The 20,144-nt window shown below is 45.0% G+C and overlaps 1 protein-coding gene across 1 annotated transcript; it reads right to left on the reverse strand.

The window, feature by feature from the left end:
* Window positions 1-14,696: 14,696 nt before the first annotated feature.
* Window positions 14,697-19,915, reverse strand: LOC101682196 (tyrosine-protein phosphatase non-receptor type 23-like). Its single transcript, XM_045088975.1, is given in 3 exon segments — window positions 14,697-16,924; window positions 16,927-17,611; window positions 17,613-19,915. Coding segments are annotated over 3 exon segments (4,965 nt in total). The 5' UTR covers window positions 19,884-19,915; the 3' UTR covers window positions 14,697-14,915.
* Between the last annotated feature and the right edge of the window lie 229 nt (window positions 19,916-20,144).

Raw genomic sequence — 20,144 nt, forward strand, 5'->3', positions numbered from 1 at the left:
GGATTTTTCTTTGTCTTCTACTTTTACCAAAGATGTATTTCATAGCTTTATTTTTGTTCTCCTTTTTGCTCTATTTGGTTTCCAGGAGAAGTGGGAAGATTCAAAACTAAACAGTCACCATATTCCTAACCTCTGTTCCAAAATTGGACATAATAAAAAAAAAATTAAGAAATGACAGGAAAGTGAACGCCAGGGTCACTGTGTTGCCTGACGCAGAGTTCAAAGTAAATAGTGCCCTCTGGAGTGGCCTAAAGCAACAGCCTTTATAAACACAGGACTTTCTGCCAATCGTCCTTATTCTTGTAATCTAAAAATTGTGTTTTCCTTTTCTTTATGATGTAACATGCTCCCAGGTGGGATTTTGATAAAGAAACAAGTGGTGCTGTAAATGTAAAGTAATTTGCTCTTACTTGGAAGAGTCAGGCTGTAAAAATTTGACTTTGATGGGATAATACAGGAGAGAGAGGCAATTAAACTGGTTTTCACTTTGCCAGTCCACCTTTGAACCATGACTGTATAAACAAATGATTATAAATGATTTTAAAGGTTGTTCCATCCACCTAAACACACATACATTCACATGGAAGAATTTTCTTTTTTAATCTACATAAGCACTCCAATAAAGTTTTTAGGAGAGAAATGTTTCTTCAGTAGTTTATGCCAGTTTCCTTCCTCAAAGCAGAAAATCTTAAAATAAAAATATCTTCAGTCTATGAAATTACATATGGTTTTCACATTGCCTCTGAGTAATTACTTAGACGGTAATAAAAAAATATTTTAAATACATTTGCATTTAAGCATATAATTAACTGTGTCCATGTAATTTATGTTTAAAAGAAATCTGGCAACTTATTGAGGAAGCTAAAAGAAATATCAAAATCTGTTCTTCTCAATAAAAGCAATTTTACTGAGTTTTTATAAGAATATGTGTTGGAGAAGAAATGGAATTTATGTGGTGCCAGTCATATTTTATTGCAAAATTAGAGATAAATAACAGTTTTCAATGCCTCATAAAACTGGCTTACTCTGACCCACACATTTCCATATAACCATAATGCATTAGCCTTGAAGAGCAAAATTTCTTAAAGAGACTTCCAGAGTCTTCTCACACTTGGAGGACTTAACACACTCTTTCTAGTCCTAAGAAGTACAGCCTGGCTAGTGACTTGCAACCAGAAACATAATGTTGAGGACCCCACACCCCAGTGGAAAAAGAAAAGCTGGGTTAGGCTAAGTAATATTTATCAGTCACTTACCTAGAAAGCCATACTTACAAAGGAAATGAGGATCCGGAAAACACAGGGAAGAAGTTCGCAGTGGCCATCCTGGAAATGAATGAGGAATAAGGGCAGGGGCAAGGGCATAAAAAGTCTATGTGCTTCTTAGGGCTGTGCAGATGGCTTAGCCCATAGAGGAATGGAGAAGATTTGGGGCATAGACACAAGGTTTAGGAAAAAATAAAAAGGCAAGATTTCCTTCCAACCCAAAACTAGATAAAGATTTCTCTAGATTGGGGAAACAGGAAGTAATGAAATAGAGGGTCCTTAAGTCCAACATCCTGGTCAGAAATACGAGCGAGGATGTGAGTCCAGAGAGGAAGTCGCCTCTCAGAAGGGCTTAATGCTCTGCTGCTACCTCTTGAAAACCTTCGTGATTTTATCTTTGAATTTGTTATTATAAGTGAAGTCTGATGGGAAAAGGGAGCATGCACATGAGCAGAGGACCATTTTGCAATGGTGCCTAAGTCTAGCATTTCAGTGGATTTAAAGTGAGTAAGTGCGTTACTGAGTGATCAGTGACACCAACAGCCCTGGGGGTCAGAGTCCATGCTCCCCATCAGAGGCAGAAGTCAGTTCAAATGCAGAAAGAAGGCAGTCATATTCTAAGAAACAGGAATGAGTCAAGCAAGAAACCTGACATATCCTTTCCTACTTGTATGCTTCTCTATGTTAGCCGACCACCTGTGCTGAGAATGATGACCTAGAAGGAAAGGATATGATCAGGAAACCCATAGTTCTTTTTCCTGTCAATCCTTCGTTACTCACCAGTAACCCGAAGGTACAGTGTGTCGATAGAATGTACATATATCAAGAAGTGAAAGGAAAACAATTGTGTGGTTTTATGCCAAGTTTCTACTGTTCTGGCAAAAACAAAAAATATATATATGCTGTAGCTACAAATGATGTGTCATTTAGGGATTGTGCATATGTGTTAAATGTGTTAAATATGTGTTAAATTTGCACTTAAACCTGGCATTGCACACTAGAAAGAGGAACAGTGAAACTCATAGTAATTATTTAATATTTTAATTTTTCTTTACTTAGACAAGCATTAAATAGCAAATAAAATACACTATGACAAGGTGAGAGAGAGCAGAATAAAAGAAAAAGATTTGCATTTTGGATCTTAGTGTTATTCTCTTCCTGCTTTTCCTACAAGTTATGTAGCTGCCTCTGGAAGTAGTAGAGTAGTTATCTATGTAGATTCTTCCAGATTCTGTCCTTCGAGGCAGTAGAGGGGCATATGGGCCTTTTTATTTATAGATAGAAAGGACATAGCACTCACATGTGGATGGGTGATGGAAGACAAGGTGGTCTTTTCTCCCAACATCTTAGCACTATGACTGATGCCCAGGATCTTGACATATGCCTATGGAAGGGGAGGATTCCTTGATAAAACTGAATTTACAGTATTATCTACATTTCCCATTTCTTCTATAATAAATTACCACACACTTAAAATAATGCAAATACAATTGACCCTTCTACAGGAGGGTAAGGGGCACTGATCCTCCTCATACAGTTGAAAATCCTGTAACTTTTGACTTTCCAAAACTTGACCACTAATAATAGCCTACTGTTGACTGGAAATCTTGCCAATAAAACACTCAATTAACACATATTTTATATGTTATATGTATTATATACTGTGTTCCTATATTAAAGTAAGCTGAAGAAAAGAACCTGTTAATAAGGAAAAGAAAACACATTTACAGTATTTACTGTATTTATCAACAAGATCCGTAATTAAGTGGAACTGTGTAATTCCAGCCTGTATTGTTCAAGAGTCAACTTCATATTGTCATACAGTTGCAGAGGTCAAAAGTTTAAAATGGGCCTGCAGGGGCATCTGGCTGGCTCAGTCCATGGAGTATGTGACTCTTGATCTTGGTGTTGTGAGTTTGGGCCCCACACTGGGTATAGAGATTACCTATAAATAAAATCTTAAAAAAAATAAGGGACACCTGGGTGGCTCAGTGGGTTAAAGCCTCTGCTTTCTGCTCAGGTCAAGATCCCCGGGGGTCAAGATTGGGGGATTGAGCCCCGCATCTGGCTCTCAGTTCAGCAGGGAGCCTGCTTCCCTTCCTCTCTCTGTCTGCCTCTCCGCCTACTTGTGATCTCTGTCTGTCAAATAAATAAGTAAAATCTTAAAAAATAAATAAATAAATGGGTCTGCAGAACTGTGTTCCTTCAGAGGCTCTGAAGGAGCATCTTGCCTTTTCCAGCTTCTAGAGACCACCTATATGACTTGGCTCCAAGTTCTTTTCTCTATTATTAAAGCTGCATAACATATTTTCTCTCTGCTGCCATTGTCACATTGCCTTCTTTCTTAGAAGGACACATGTGAGTACCTGGAGCCCACTTTGGATAATCTGGGATTATCTCCCGCTCAAGGTTCTTAATTTAATCCCATCTGCATCGGCAGAGTCTCCTTTTTGCCATATAAGGTAACATAGTCATAGTTAGGACTGTGTGGGATTAGGATTTGAGGGGCCTGTATTCAGACTGCCACACCTCCCATCCAGTGGCTGGAGAGTTCAACATGCAAATTAAGATTAGCTCTAACAAAATAAAACTTTCTTGTAAACTTGTTGGCTGAGACTCATACACTTTACCTCTAAGTTCAAACTGGGCAAAGGAAGAAAATAAAACAGTCACCATTAACAATTCCATCAATGCTGGTGACGAAAAGGGAGTTTGCGTTCACTAGCAAAGGATTTCTCTCCCAGATTATTATTGTTAAAATTAAGGGCTTTTAGAACAAATTTCTTGGGGCACCTGGCTGGTGGAGTTGGTTAAGTGTTGGACTCTTGGTTTTGGCTCAGGTCATGATCTCAGGATCATGGTCTCAGAGTTGTGAGATGGGGCCCCTTGTCAGGCTCTGTACTCAGAGCGGAGTCTGCTTGAAAGTTGCTCTGCCCCTCCCCCCTCAAAATAAATAAATCTTAAAAAAAACCCACACATTTCTTAAAAATACAGTTTATCCTCATATCATCAATGTTAGTTATTTTGTAGTCAAAATATTCACTATCATTTTTTATTTTCTAAATTATTCATTCTATGTTGTATAAAGTCTTATAATCTCAATATCATTTCTACTGCAAATTCTATAGATATAATTATTTAAATATAGTTAGATATAGATGGAGAGAGAGAGAGAGAGAGAGAGAGCGAGCTCTAAAGAACACTTCCACAATCATGCCAGGATAATGGGGCTAGTATCCATATTCCTATGGTATATGTTTCCTTTTAAAAAGAACTACTTTACTATTCTGCATTATACTGTTTAATATTCAGCACTAAAAATGGTGATGGCCATAGAAGTACTCAAAGAAAGTGTTTATGTGGTTGGACTGAAGTGAATTTTATGCTAATGGGGAAAAAAATCATCAAAATAACCAATTGGGAAAAAAATACAATAGCCCTTCAATTCATTTATTATGCTGTCAAATATACTGTCAGCCCTCAGTTAACACCATATAGGATGAAAAGGCACCAATACTCAGGAAAAAGCAATAATACCCTTGGTCCTAAAAGACTGGAGAGTTTATTACATCCATATAACTTAGAAGTATTTCTTGGGACACCTGGGTGGCTCAGTGGGTTAAGCCTCTGCCTTCAGCTCAGGTCATGATCTCAGGGTCCCAGGATCAGGCCCCTCTTTGGGCTCTCTGCTCAGCGGAGAACCTGCTTCCCCCTCTCTCTCTGCCTGCCTCCCTGCCTACTTGTGATCTCTGTCCATCAAATAAATAAATAAAATCTTTTAAAAAAAAAGTATTTCTTAGTTTGGCCTGCTATAACAAAGTACCATAGCAGCATGGCTTATAAAGAGAAACTATGTTTCTCATAGTTCTGGAGGCTGGAAACCCAATACCATAGTGCCAGCATGGTTGGTTCTTGGGGAGGACCCTTTCCTGGTTTGTGAGTGGCAGTCTTCTTACTGTGTCCTTACCTGGCAGAAAGAGGGCAAGAGTGTTCTCTAGGGTCCTTTTTATAAAGGCATTAATTCTATTCGTGAAGGTTCCATCCTCATATCTGAATTACTTCCTGGAGGCCCCACATCCTAATACTACCATACTGGGGATTAGGAATTCCACATGAATTTTGGGGAACACAAGGATTCTGTCCATTGCAAAATTCATACTCAATCAGAGAAACCGTTACTGCATATGAATGGTATGGTAGACAGTGTAGGACTACCCAGTGACTACTTCCTCCAACTGCTTTTTCTACCACCAAACTGTGTTCATATTTTGTTCATGTAACTGGTTTCCACTGTTCTTTAGGAGAGCACTTCTCAAAGTTCAATGTGCATACAAATTATTTGAGGATATAGCTAGATTGTAGACTCTGATTCAGCAGGTATGGGGAAAGTCCTGAGAATCTGCATTTCTAACAAGCTCCCAGGTGATGTCTGCTCTGCTCCTCTGTGGACTGGGCTTTTGGAGGTGGTGACCTTATTTCCAGCTCCAAGAGGTGGATCCTGAGTACCCAACACCAAACATGGTAACTCCAGTCTCTTGCCAGTGAAGATTAGAAATGTGAGAGTGACCCAACTGAAGCCAATATGATGCAAGCGTCATTCTGTGGGGTGGGTTTTGAGTATTTACTCTTCTAAGTAAACAGTGAAGAGACACTCCTTCCTCTTCACCTGCTGAGTCTGCTTTTGAGTCCTAGAGCTTCCTTGGCTATCCTGGGACCCTATGGTAAACCAGCCTGGGTATGTAGCTGCTCTACTGAGGAGAGCATAGTGGAGTTAGAAGGTCTAATTGGAATAAGTATTGGCTATAAAAAAATCATGTATGGCAAAATCCATGTTTGTTTTTTTTTGTTGTTGTTTTTTGTTGTTGTTGTTGTTTGTGAAGGAGACTTACATTCTGATGGCGAAAAAAAAATGCATTGCCAACTTCAGAACCTTGCAGCAACTGGAAAACATTTACGTAACTTTATGCTTTTAAGATTTCTTTCAGTTTATGTTAAAAAATATCCTACATGTGTAAAACACATAGTTAAAAAATGTCCAGACTAGATAAAAAAATTCCTAAAAGTTACCCATGCCATTAAAACATTCAAATTTGTATTGCTCTGAGATATAATGAGAAAAGTATGGTTGATTCTTACTTAAGGAAGTGAAATCCCAGTGGGTGGATGGAGCTGATAATTTAAGGGATTGTGCCTGGTGGGATTGGAGTGAGAGTAAGAGGTTTTCTTATTCACCATTGTAACAGGGCATCCCTCATTCTGCTAACATGAGTGCTTATGATTGTTTTAAAATAAGGTTGTCAAGTAACTGTCATTCGTCATCATTGCTGGGGGTAAATCCAGGAGATGTTGGTAAAAAATCAGCTTTGAAAAGAAAATAACTGACTACCTCTCTCTGAACTTGAACTGCTCAACTGGCTACCCCTATCTCCTGTTCTCCCTCCTGGGTCCTTCCATGGGCAGATTTGGTGCCATGATTCTCAATTCCAGTTGCATATTGGAATTGCCTACAACATACAAAAATAGGGATGCATGGGCCCTTCCCCCAGAGATTCTGGTTAGATAGACTTTGTGCGCCCCCAGTATGGGTCTTGATAGCTTTTTATAATTTTTAATGTTGGTATAATTTCTTATACCCAAGAGTTGTATAAAGAATTCCCACATGCACTTACCCATACATCCCCCACCATGTGTTTCTCCCTCCCCCCATGTGTATATATATGTGTGTGTATACACACACACATCATGAAGACATGATTCTCTTTTATCCCTAAATACATCTGTGTGTATTTCCCAAACACAATGAATTCCCACATATAACCCATATAACACTTATTAAACGTCAGAAAGTTACAATACTGCTATTTAATCTGTAGACCTTATTGAGATGTCAGTTGTTCTAAAAATACCTTGCATAGCAAAAGAAAAGACCCCATCAGGAGTAGTTTTTGTGTGTGTGTGTTTTTAAGATTTTATTTATTTATTTGACAGAGAGAGCACACAAGCAGGGGTAGGTAGAGGGAGAGGGAGAAGCAGACTCCCTTTTGAGCCACTGAGCAGGGAGCCCAGGTCCTCTTCCAGGACCCCCTGAGCAGAAAGCAGACACTTAATGACTGAGCCACCCCGGTGCCCCAGGAGTAGTTATTTTTTAACAGCTCCCAGGTGATGTCAGGGTGCTGCTGGGAATTGGAAATCATGGATGCATTCAGCAGAAACTGGGAGTCAATGAAAAGGGAGGAAGTTATAAATCTTCCTGGAAGATGCTTGGTGCTTGGGGAACAGGTATTTGCAGAGCAGCGCAGGAGAGGCACTGGGGAGAGTAAAGTCTGGGAGGGGTTGGGCGAAACTGCACCAGGGCCTAGGCATGGGAACTCTACCGGCCTTGATTTGGGGTGAGGCATGGCGACCCTGAACTTCCCCGTTGGCCCTGCCCCCCCCACCTCCGTTTCCAGAAGGTGTGGATGAGGGATTTTTGAAAGTGTGGAAATCTTTGGTTTCTCCTCATGGGTACCTGACAGCCCCCAGGATGGAAACCGGTGGGCTCATAAAACCATAGCAGCTGTTCTCAGCCCTTATCCAGAAAGAAGGTGGCTCAGTGGGAGGCGGGGGTGCAAGGTGCAGGGTTGTGACTTGAAGATGTGCATCTGCTAGGGAGCGAGAAGAACTGCTCCCCCAGAAGGACCCTCCATCCCTTGTGCCTGAACTGCCTTCTAGGGGCTGTGCAGGGGGTGGGGATGTGCAGCCCCCAAAGCTGCCAAGAGTGAGTGTTTAGGGCTACAAGTGAGGGACTAGCATGGGACGCACTCCATGGCTGTATCTAGGAGTATTTGGTAAGCAATAGAGTAACAGTTCAAGTGGGTGAGGAAGAGATAAAAGCAGTATTTGTTAACTCCGAGTTGAGTATTTGGTACAAGATGGCGGAGCTCCTTACTCTGTTTGTTTTGGTTGTCTATTACTAGGTAAGAAGCCACTCCAAAACTTTGGGCTTGAAATGACCCTTTTGTGATTTATCATTTAATTTTTTAAAATTTTTATTTTTTATTGAAGTATAGTTGACATACAGTAATATTATGTTACTTTCAGGGATATAACCTAGTGCTTTGACAATTATATACTTTATAAAATGCTCACCACAGCTAAGTGTATAGTTACTATGAGTTGCCAAACATGTTATTATAATATTTTAGCTACTAAAATTATTAAGTTTGTATCATTTGTTAGTTATTGTCACGTGATGTCATTTCTGGGGGCAAATCCAGGAGATGCCAGTAGATGAGTTTTGATGACTAGCTACCTCTCTCTGGACTTGAACTGCACAATTGGTTCACTGTTATCTCCCGACCTATTTTCAATTCTCCTTATTGTCTACTCTATCCTGTGTGTTGTCTGGGGCTTAGATGAACAGATTTTTATTTAGTTTATTTTGATTCTCTTCTGGGCAACTACAGTTGGATGGTAGCCAGTACTGGAATATCTAAGATGGCTTCATTCACTGGTCCTGGTGTGGATGAAGGAAAGGCCAGCAAATGGGACAGCCACTGTGACTTTCTGCGTGGTCTCAGTGCTCTCTCTCTGTGTATCCTCTCCTAAAGATGTATTCATATGTTATCTGAACTTTTTGCATGATGGCTCAGGGCTCCCCAAATTGCAATATTTGGAAGCTGCCAACCTCTTGGGCATAAGCTGGGGTGGGATACAACATCACTTCTGCCACATCTTGTTAATTCAAATGAGTCACAGGGCAGCCTCATTCATTATAGAAAGGAGTACCCAATGGGCTGAAAATCTGCAAGCATGGTTCCTGTGGGGACCATCTCTGGAGACTAGTTACTGATTTATTCAGGGGCCACTGATGATGTTCTAGCCAGATGCCATAAAAATGACTTTTATGGGCAGAAAGTTAGAGCAAATGTTTTTGGCTGTCACCCTGATATGTAGCTGGACCTCAGCAGGTAATTGTCACGTGGTTGTTCCAGGGGTACCACATCCTCACCCTGGATTCTCAGTGTATGCAACCATTTCTATGTCCCGAAGGCATCGAGCGAACAGAGGGAGCTATGTGACCAGGGCAGTTTGCATTTAGGAGGAAGGCTGTTTGGGTCAGTTGGACGATGCTGTAAGGACCTTTCCAAAGCCCCCCGTGCATCCTAATATACCTCCCAAAGACCCGACCTCTGGGGTTGGCTAGTGAGCTGGGGGATCCTTAGAATGTCTAAAGTGGAATGTGCTTACCGCTATGGTAAATGATTTGAAGAACACAGACTTAAGGTCTGTTTTTGCATATTTGATTTTGTGGTTTGAGGCTGGCTACATTTTTTCTGTTTTCATAGGAAAGAAACAAGAATCTTAGCTCCCTTGAAGTCCTCATTTTTCTGCTTTCGGCTTCCACATTTAGCAAGTTTTTCTGCACAACTTGTTAACTACCTACTCTATGTGTACCCCGTAGGTTTAATTTGGAGGATGAGAAAGTATATTTAAATGTGATCTGAATAGTTTACCAGTAATTTGCAAATGTATACCAAGGAGAATAACATTGGTATTGATCTTAGCTTTTTATAGATGATTAAAAATTTTAAACTGACAGTTAACTAAGCTTGCATAAGGCGTTTAGGGCTGATATCATCAATCCTTTTTTCCCTCTCCATAAAATCATTTACATATTAAGGCATCAACACATAGGTTTTAGTTATCTTTATAAACAGTCTCTATGTTATACTCTTATTATTTAAGTTCAGGATCTACTAAGCCACCTTAATATTCAGGATTTGGAGGGGAGGCAACATTTAAACTTTCGTCATGTTTACAAATGCGACTTAAATAGCCATAATTGCTCCAGTTGAGTTGCTTTGTGAAACTACCTTGTAAAAAATCTAAAAGATCAGTTTTCCATTTGGGAATTCTGACTACCAGTCATCTGTTTTCATAGGGGATCTGTGGAATCAGAAAGCGAAGAAGAAGCAGAAGCAAGCCTGTCCCTCTGCCTCCCTCTGACACCCACTCGGAGGCATTGCCAATCCGTGTTGATGCCACTTCTAAGTAATCCGGTGCTATCGCTTTTGTTGGTAAATTACCTTCTAATAGTACCGTCTTCTGGCTTCTCCATCCCAGCTGCTAAAGAATGAGACTTTACTATTTCGGACATCTCTATGTGGAATAAATGTGGCTCTTTTCTTTCCCCTGGGAAACCAAGTTCTATGGCTCTATTCTCAGTAATAAACAGTATTATGAGTCTTGTTACATAGGAAGTACATAAAACCTGCTTTGGATGATGGATTTTATATCTCCAAAGAGGGTTCAACAGTGTATTTAAAGCTCTTATTATGCTGCTTGAATTCTATGTTGCGTTTTATAGTTTAAAAAATGACATAGTACAAAAATAGAAAAGAAAAGAGAAGATGATTTCACAGTTTCCCAGGGTCAAGGCAGAAATATACAAATCAGAGAGGGAAAGAAAATCACATTTAAATATATAATCTACTAAGTGAATTTTTTTACCTTTATTTTAAGCTTGTTAAATTACAATTTTGCTAAGCAGATATACATGATATAATAATTTTCTATATAAAAGATAAAATGAACTTGAGAGATTTGTATAAAACAAAATTGTTAAAGTAAGGAATATGGGTTAATTAACTTGCCATATGAATAAAATATGTGGCTTCCTTTAGAAAGTAAGGACTTCATGTAATTTGCAAATTGCTCCCATAATGAGTCCATTTACAATGAATATAAATTGCTACTCCATTTTCATAATGGACGAATGAGGTTTTAATGAATTGCACTTACTTTAACATTCTACAGAAAAATGGACAATATAGAGTTGACATATTATATAATTAAATATTCTTTATGAAAACTTAAAGGTTTTAACTTGAAGATATTTTTAAAAATCTGTTTTTTATTACCTTTAAAATAGATCTTTCATCAAATTGGTTTGAAGGTTGGTTAACCATCATGTAAAAGTAAATGAATGTCCAATGAAAAAAGCAAGTACATTTTGGTGGTTTTGCAAATTGTAAGAAAAAAAAATATGGCTTTGGGGTGCCTGGGTGGCTCAGTGGGTTAAGCCGCTGCCTTCAGCTCAGGTCATGATCTCAGGGTCCTGAGATCGAGTCCCGCATTGGGCTCTCTGCTTAGCAGGGAGCCTGCTTCCCTCTCTCTCTCTCTCTGCCTGCCTCTCTGCCTACTTGTGATCTCTCTCTGTCAAATAAATAAATAAAATCTTTTAAAAAAATATGGCTTTAATCACAGAGCAGGATCAAATAATTTCTGTAGACAATAGCCAAAGTTTAGTATCACATTGCTCTTACGTTTTATATAATATGATTTATCCGCGCATTAAACAAGTATTTATTGTTTATTATCTCCCACCCCCAGACTAGGTCTGTGATTCCACAGTGGCATTTGAGGAATTAGAGGCCAGCTTGTCAAGCGATCTCCAGGGCATTCCTGTGACTTAGGGAAGTTAGGTGTATAGCATGATGTCCTAGAGAGGCTTAAATTTGTGCTTGTTTTATTGAACTCTGTAGAGAGTGCCAGGAATTTTTCTCCTTTAGAGGAGAGTGAGATTCTGAGGATAATTTTATTTTATTTATTTATTTTTAAATTTGAGAGACAGAGAGAGAGAGAGAGAGAGAGAGCAGGGGCAGGGGAAGGGGCAAAGGAAGAGGGAGAAGGAGAATCTCCACTGAACAGGGAGCCCAACATGAGGTTCAGTCCCAGGACCCTGAGATCATGCTCTGAGCTGAAGGCAGACACTAAACTGACTGAGCCACCCAGGTGCCCCTTGAGGGTAATTTTTGACCTCATTCTCCAAGCCACTCTAGTTTCATCTGTACTCTGTACCCCAGAAGCTTAGGGCATTTGGAAAAAAGGGAGTAGCTTTATTGTCTGGAAATGTACTTTTTGGAAATGTAGTTGGAAACGGATTTTTCTTTTTATAATCCTAGAAGGAGGCTTTTCTTGTTTTTTAAGATTTTATTTATTTCTTTGTCAGAGAGAGAGAAAGAGAGAGAGAGAGAGAGAGAGAAGGCAGGGGGAGTGGCAGGCAGAGACAGAGGGGACAATTCACAAGACAATCCCTGCAACTCTCTATCTAGGATGCACTAGAGGGACTGGCTCTGAATTGGCATAGGAAGGCCAGAGAGTGATTTTCTACAGGGTACTACTACTGTCCCACTATTTTCTGGAGCTTATGGTTTAATCAATATTATTAAGGATTATATTCATAATACATATTTTCTGAGTACCTACTATGTGTTGGATCCAACTCCAGAAGCTCTGTGTAAAGCTGCAAAATACAATAATGGTTCTCGACTTTGTAGAGTTTGTAACCTACTTAAGAGAAAGAAAGAAAGGCTGGCATATTTCCTTAGATACACGCATATGGGTAAATTTGGAGCATACTAATGGTTTTCATAGTGAGATTAAGTTCCTGAGAGTAGTCTAGGATTTGGGATGTTGGTCAAGGGAGATCTTATCTGTATTGTGTGAATATCTTTTATAAGAATGTACTTGTGTATTTTTGTGTAATGAAAAATTAAACCTTTCCAGAAAATTAGTAATGCATCCTTAAAAACAAACATTTACTTCACTTTTTGATTAAAAAATTTTTCTCAACATTTTATTGTAAAAATTTTCAATCATTCAGAGAAGTTGAAAGAGTTATACAGCCAACACCCAGACATTCACCATCTGGATTCTACGATTAATGTTTTCATATATTTGCTTTATCTCATATCCATCCATCAATATAAGCTTTTACAATTTTCTTCAAAGTAAGTTACAGTTCATCACTGCACTTCTTCCAGTACGTGTATCATTAACTGGAACTTCATATTTGTTTACAATCCAAACATACTTTTTGTTAACGCTATCTTGTTATTCAACACAAAATGCATGAAATGCACATTCTGTTTTACTTATATGCCACTGGTTTCCTTATGTAACTTGTTCAAGTAGGATCAAGATAGAAGTCTGACATCTAAAACTGATTTTTATGACACTTTTCCTTAAGGGACGTGCCTTTTTAGTCACTTTACATTTAACTCTTATTAATGAAAGGATCTGTTGGTAGAGCCATTATTCTTTCTAATGATAAATTCCCACTCCAAGCTAAAATACCTAAGACTCTGGAACATCAGCAGTAGGCCAGTTAGGTTATTAGCTGAGAGGGAGATGGTTTACACTTCCAGAAAACACTAGGTAGTATTTCCATGGCTTTGAAAATCCTGCCACTCTTGGGTTTGGTAGCTTTTCCAACACGTACACAAAGCCCATCTGTAATGAGGGCAGGAAACTTGTCTCTTCTGTTTATTGTTTTATCTTCAGAGTAACAATTCAGTGAATGACACATAGTTGACCCTCAATAAATATATGTTGAATGAATGAATGAGGACCTAGTATATAGATGGTATTCAGTAGAGATTTTGTGAAATTTATTAATAAAATTGAAGGTCTGTAGAATTTTAAGACAATGGTGACCTGCTGGCATTGGTACTTATGGAGTCATTATCTACCCTCACCTCCTTCCAAGACCTCAAAATACAGATTATCACAAGTAAATTTCGGAAATATTTAATTCAATAACTTCATGATAGAGACAGAACTACAAAATCTCACAATAATTAATTGGTAAAACATTAGTTAATTGTCCACAAATATCAGAATAAATATTGATTTCCTAGCTTTTACAATGAATACAGCATATAAACTTGTCAATTTCTTTAAGTGAGGTATTGAAAAGCATTATGGTAACATGATCTTGATACTTTGCAAATATCATATTAAAATGTTGAAAGGACACTTGGGGTAAATATGTGCAATTACATAAATGTGAACTGCCCATTCTTTTTTTTTTTTTAAGATTTTTATTTATTTGTTTGTTTATTTATTTATTTGAGAGAGAAAGAGAGTGAGCACGGGAAGGAGCAGAGGGACAGGCAGGCAGACTCCATGCTGAGTGCAGAGCCCAATGCAGGACTCCATCCCAGGACTCCAAGATCATGAACTGAATTGAAACCAAGAGTCGAAGCTTAACAAACAAAGCCACCCAGGTGCTCTGGGAACTGTTCATTCTTAAAGTACAATAGTAAGAAAAGATAAATAGGGTGAAGAGTATGGGCTTTGAAATCAGAAATACTGGACTTCCAGTCATGGGACCCACACTGCCACATTTCCATATGAAGATGATGCTTGTTTCAAGAAGTAAATCAAACAAATTGCTTAACAGAATTCCTGGAGTTAAATACTCCATATTTGATAGTTTTCTTCTTTGTTTAAGAAAAAAAAAATATATATGGAAATTTAAGTGACAACAGTAAGTAACAAAAACTTATTTAGCACCTTTTTAGAGTGATTATTTTATGTTTGTTTTTTATAATTTTTATCAAAATTATATATATAAATAGGTTAAACATTTTTTTTTTATTACTTTAATAGCAAAGAGCTGAAAAAATGTCAGGTCCCACAAAGGAGCAGAACCTGACCCAAGGCCCGCAAGGCATCTCCACCCCACAGGGGTGCGGGCTGGGCCAGGCAGGGCTGAAGGCAGCAGGAATGGGAACAAGAGACCAGGCCCACTGGAGAGGCCCTGCTAGGGTGGGCAGCCTGGTGCGGGAGATGTAGTGTAAGGACTGAGCAGGCAAAGCCTATTCAGGTCTTGTTAAGTGTCCAGAGTGGATCCAGAAGGCTGAGGGGGTCATCAGTGGCCCGGGCAGCCCTGAGACCCTGACCATTATGAGCTTGCAGAAAGTTCTGCTTGCTCATCCGCTGCTTTCCTCATAAGGAGTTGTCCAGAGAAAAGGCCTCGGGAGTTAGGGAGGCCAACAGCTCGAGGGAGGAGGAGGGGGGCCCCAGGCTGGGGGCCTCAGGTACTGGTTGTTCCTCCTCAGGCTGGGGGGCCTCGGGCTGGGGTGAAGAGAGGGGGGGTGGGGAGGAGGGCGGGAGCTGAGTGGACTCTGGGAGGCTGACTGGTGGCAGGCCCGGGGGCTCTACGGGGCCTGGGATGCTGGCAGCCGGAGAATCCAGGGCCCCAGGAGGCCGGATGCTGAGCTTGGCAATGGTAGCCTGGATGGAGCTGATGGGCATGTCCCCGCCGAGGACCAGGTCCTGGGAGTCCTGAGGAAGGTGGTTCTTCTGGCTGACGCTGGTGCCGGCTGACGGTCTGCCCGGAGGAGGCACACCATGGCGCTGCAGGACCTGCTCCACAGGTCTCACCACCGCCTCGTGGCAGAACCTGAGGTGCAGTTTCTCCTGCAGCATGTGTTTCCTCTGCTGCCGCATGCGCCGCACCAGCCGAGGCAGCTCGGGGATCCCATTCCCAGCCTCCACCTCCTGCACGGCAGCGTAGAGCAGCGCGAAGGCTCCCGTGCGGCCCACCCCCGAGCTGCAGTGCACGACAACGGGCGTGTGCAGTGGCCGCTGGTGCAGGTAGTGCGCGTGCACCTCCTGGATGAAGCGCAGCAGGTTGCCGGGGCTGTCCCGCAGGCCCAGCTCAGGCCAAGTGGGGAAGTGGAGGTGCAGGAGCGAGCGCTTGAGGCTCTGGTCCCGGAACTGCAGGCTCAGCACGCGCTCCACATGGGTCTCCGTGGCCCGAACGCTGCTCAGGGCCAGGCTCAGGGCACCGTGCACCATGGGCTGGCCCCTCTCGGTGGGGAAGTAGCGTGCCACCTTTTGCTGAAGAAACTTCTCCATCTCTGCCTCAGACACCAGCATGACAATGACCGACACCTTCTGCTCATGCACCATGAGCCAGAAGTCTGCGGCTGTACCGGGCAGCGGTGCCTGGGTGGCCACCAAAGGCGGGCAGTAGGGTGAGAGCCCTTCCACACAGCTGGCGTTGATGTAGTCGTCCTTACCCAAGTGCAGCACCACGCGGTTACTGTCGTAGGGCATGACATCCTGGTGCCGGTTCTTTAGGGAGTAGCAGCGGGCAATGGCAATGGACCGGCCACGGGCGTCGTGTTCCTGGGCATCCTGCAGCTCTCGCCACATGGCGTCCAGGGCCGCTGCGTCCCCCAGCTGGCCTCGAAAGGCCTCCAGCTCCCGCTGCAACTGCTGCAGCCTCTCGGGGTGCTCGTAGGGGTCCCGCTCAATCAGCCGCAGGGCTTGTGGGCCGCGGCCCTCGGCCGTGTCCACCTTTGTAGGCTGCAGCAGGGGCTGCCCACCCCCAGGGGGCTGCGTGCCTCCGTGCTGACTCTCCGGGCTGGAGGATAACAGGTCTGCGGCCGCAGTACCCCGGCGCGCACTTGGGGGCGGCTCTGCAGCAGGGGACCGAGGTGGCACCCGGCCAGGCCCTGGTGACGGGGCAGGTGAAGGCACCAGATGGGGGTTGGGGGTGGGCTGGCCAGCAGGTGAGGGACCCCGGATGGAGAGAGGGGCCGCCTGGGGGCCCAGGGGCCTGGGGGAAGGGGCAGGACCATATGCCAGGGTGGGATGGGGAGACTGAGGTGGACCAGGGGTGGGGAAGGGCAGAGCCCCTGAGTGGGGGGGCAGAGGGTCCTGAGAGGGGCCCGGGTAGAGGGGGGTGTGCAGGGGTGGTGTTGACTGTCCCAGGACACCAGATTGAGGGGCAAAAGGGTAGGGAGCTTGTGGGGGGACACGCCCTGGAGCCGGGGGTGGGAAGAGGTTCGGATGCTGGAGTGGAAGGGGCTGCTGGGGGTCTGGGGCCCAAATGCCACTCCTGCGGGATGAGGCTGGGGCCCAACCCTAGGGGCTGGAAAACCTGGGGGAATCCCAGGAGGAAAGTGGTGCTGGGTTGGGGGAGCTGTGAGGGGCAGCTTGTCTCCCATAGGGTATGTGTAGGGTGCGGGCAGTAGTTGCGGCTGTGGTGGGGGCACCGGGAAGCAGGGCTGGGGAGGAACAGGGCTGGGGTTTGGCCGTGGTGCGGTGTGGCTGGAGATGGGGCCGTGGTGCGGTGTGGCTGGAGATGGGGCCTGCACACTATCTACAGTGGTGGTGGCTGGCCGAACCCCCATGGCCATCTCAGGGCCTGAGAACTGGGGAGGTGGGGCTGAGGGCAGACCTGCAACTGGCGGGGGGGGGCCTACACCCCTATAGGGACTGCTCACCACACCATGCTGTGGGGAGGACCGGGGGACAAGGCCCAACTCCGGTGCGTAGGCAGGGGCTGAGTAGAGGGCAGGTCCAGGGGCGATGGCCATTGCAGGGTGGCCTGGGACCTGGGGGGCCCTGGGCTGCAACACCTGGCTGGGGCCTGAGTAGGTACAAGGAGGAATGGGACCTGAGAGATAGTGGGGTGCTGGGCCCACAGAACTGGGGAAGGGGCTGGGAGGAAAGTGGAGTGGGGTAGCAGTTCCCAAGTAGGTTTCCGGTGGCCGTGGGCCATGTCAGGGGGCCGTGCCCCATGTCAGGGGGCAGGCTGCGCAGCTCCTCGGGCAGGTCTCCTGTCTCCGCTGCCTCCCCCTCTTCCCTCTGGGGCAGTAGTGGCTTCGGGGCCGTGGGCCGTGGGGGCGGCTTCTTCTTTAGCTCCCTGTCCAGGAGCTGCTGGCACGCAGCCTCACGGGCCTGGCAGGTGGACTGCGCCCGCTCCAAGAGAGCAGCCACCTTGCTCTCCAGGTCCGCGTAGAAGTCCTTGCCCTCCTGGGACTTCTTCATCAGGTCCTCATAGGCTTCGTAGGAGGCCACCAGGGTCTGGAGTGTAGAGTTCCACTTTTGGTCCAGCTCACTGAGCACCTGCCGCACGGCCGCATACTGCACGTTGGCCTCGGTCAGTGCCCGGAGGACGTTGTCCTGGGCCGCCAGGTTCTGCTCCAGGTACACCCGCAGCTGGTCATACTTCTTCAGCTGCTCCTCAAACAGCTTCTTCATCTCTGAGTGGTCGGCAGTAACCAGCGAGGCTGTGATATCATCCTTCTGGATCAGCTCCCGCAGCTGCTGCTCCAGGGACACACGCTGGTCCTGCATCTCCTGCACCTTGGCGAGGATACGCTTCAGGTTCTGCAGCACAGCCTTGTCCTCCGGGGTGAGGGCTGGTGTGGGCAGGGCAGCCCGGACCTGGTCCAGCGGCCCACTGAGCAGGCGCAGGTTGCCCACGTGCAGATTCATGGCCCGGTGCAACTCGCTGTTGGTGAAGGAGGCCTTCTCGTGGACCTCCATGTACTTAGCCCAGTCGCGCCTCACCTCAGCCAGCTCTGCCTTGGAGCCCGCCGGGCTGGCCCCGGCCTGGCCCAGGGCCTCCTGCAGCTTCTGCTCAAGCAGCTCGTCCTCCTCCAGCAGCTCCCTGATGTCTTTCAGGGAGGCTTCCACATCCGTGAACACACCTGACAGCGCTTGCATGGACTGCACAAGGTTCCTGACAGTATCAGGCCGGACACTGAGAGCTGCGCACTTCTCCATGAGCTGGGGCGGGATGTGGTTGTACGCATCAAGGTTGTCCACAGTCTCAGGGTCCAGCTGCATTGAATCCATGAACTGATCCAGGACCTCATTCTGGTCCTCAATCTTGGCCATCATCTCCCAAAGCAGCTTGGCCTTCTCCTCACTGTAGAGCGACGAGGCTTCGTGAGCAGCCATAGGTACCAGTTTGGCAAAGATGTCAGGGCCTGTAACAGCAGGGTCTGTGGGGTTCACTGGTAAGGGCTTCACCAAGGGGGCGCCTTTTACAGGCTGAAGGGTGTCCAGTGCTGGGACAGCCTCGTGGTAGATGAAGTCATTGTCCTTTTTGGCAGAATTGTACTTTCCCCCAATGACGTCCATAGCAAAGCGCAGTGCGTCCTGCACGGTGTCAGGCTGGCCCTTGGCCAACTTGATGGCTTCATTGAGCTTGTCCAGGGCACTCTGGAAATATGCGACCCGCTCCCCAAACTTCTGCTGCTCCTCCGCCTGCTTCCCCATGTGCAGATGAGCCACAGCTGCAAAGTAGTAGATCTTCATCTGGACAAGCTTCTTCCAGTCCTTCTGGATCCGGCCCAGCAGTGAGGCGGTGTCGGGGTTCTCCAAGGCCCGGCATGCCTCCTTGTAGTAATCTACTACCTGTGCACTGATGCGGGCCTGCAGAAAGCTCTTCCTGTTGTCCAACATTGACTTCTCCAGAAGGCACTCCTGAGCCTGGCCCAGCATGAGGTTGACGTTGAGAGAGAGGATCTGGCGACTCATGTCCACACTGTAGGCCTGAGGGAAGTGCTCACACAGGTAGGCAAAGGCGCCTGCTGCACACTGGAAATGCGTACAGGAGACCTTCATGCCCTCCTCAGACACCCGCTTGTCCATGGCCCCCAGCATGGAATGCAGCGCCCCAAGGTTGTAGAGAATGCAAGCCTGCTCGTATTTGATGTCCTCATGGGCCACAGACTTGCCAGAGAAGATCTCGGTCCAGGTGACAGGAACGGCGGCCTCCTGGCCCGAGCCCATGGGGACCCGACTCTGCAGGCAGTGAAGCTGGCCCAGGTACTTGCGGAGCACGCTGCAGCCCTCAAAGTCCCGTGGGACACGGACAGCATTCTGTCTGAGCAACTCCAGCTTCTTCAGTTCCTCATTGTAGGCTTCTGGGTTCTCTCCGTAATTCTTTAGGACAAACTTCTTCACGGCCGGCTGGAAGAGGAAGTCACCAGCCTCCTTCAGGTCCAGCCAGATCATGGGCATGCGGGGTATGGCCTCCATGGCGGCTGGCGCCCGCCGCCCACCGAGCCGCTCCCCTAGTTGCCCCAGCTGCTGCCTCAGCCGTGCGCCCCGCCCCTCCGCAAGGTTAAACATTTTAATGTATTACAAAATTTAGTGCTATTCCAAATATCTTTTTAATTCCATTTTCTGCTTAATCCCAGCATATGAATATCATTGATTTTTATGTATTGGTGTGGTATCAGCAGCCTTGCTAAACTCACTTATTAATGTTAATAATTTACCTTTAGATCCATTTAGATA

This window comes from Mustela putorius, unplaced genomic scaffold, assembly GCF_011764305.1.
Source record: "Mustela putorius furo isolate JIRA1106 unplaced genomic scaffold, ASM1176430v1.1 tig00003834_pilon_pilon_pilon, whole genome shotgun sequence".
NCBI classification, from domain to species: Eukaryota; Metazoa; Chordata; class Mammalia; order Carnivora; family Mustelidae; genus Mustela; species Mustela putorius.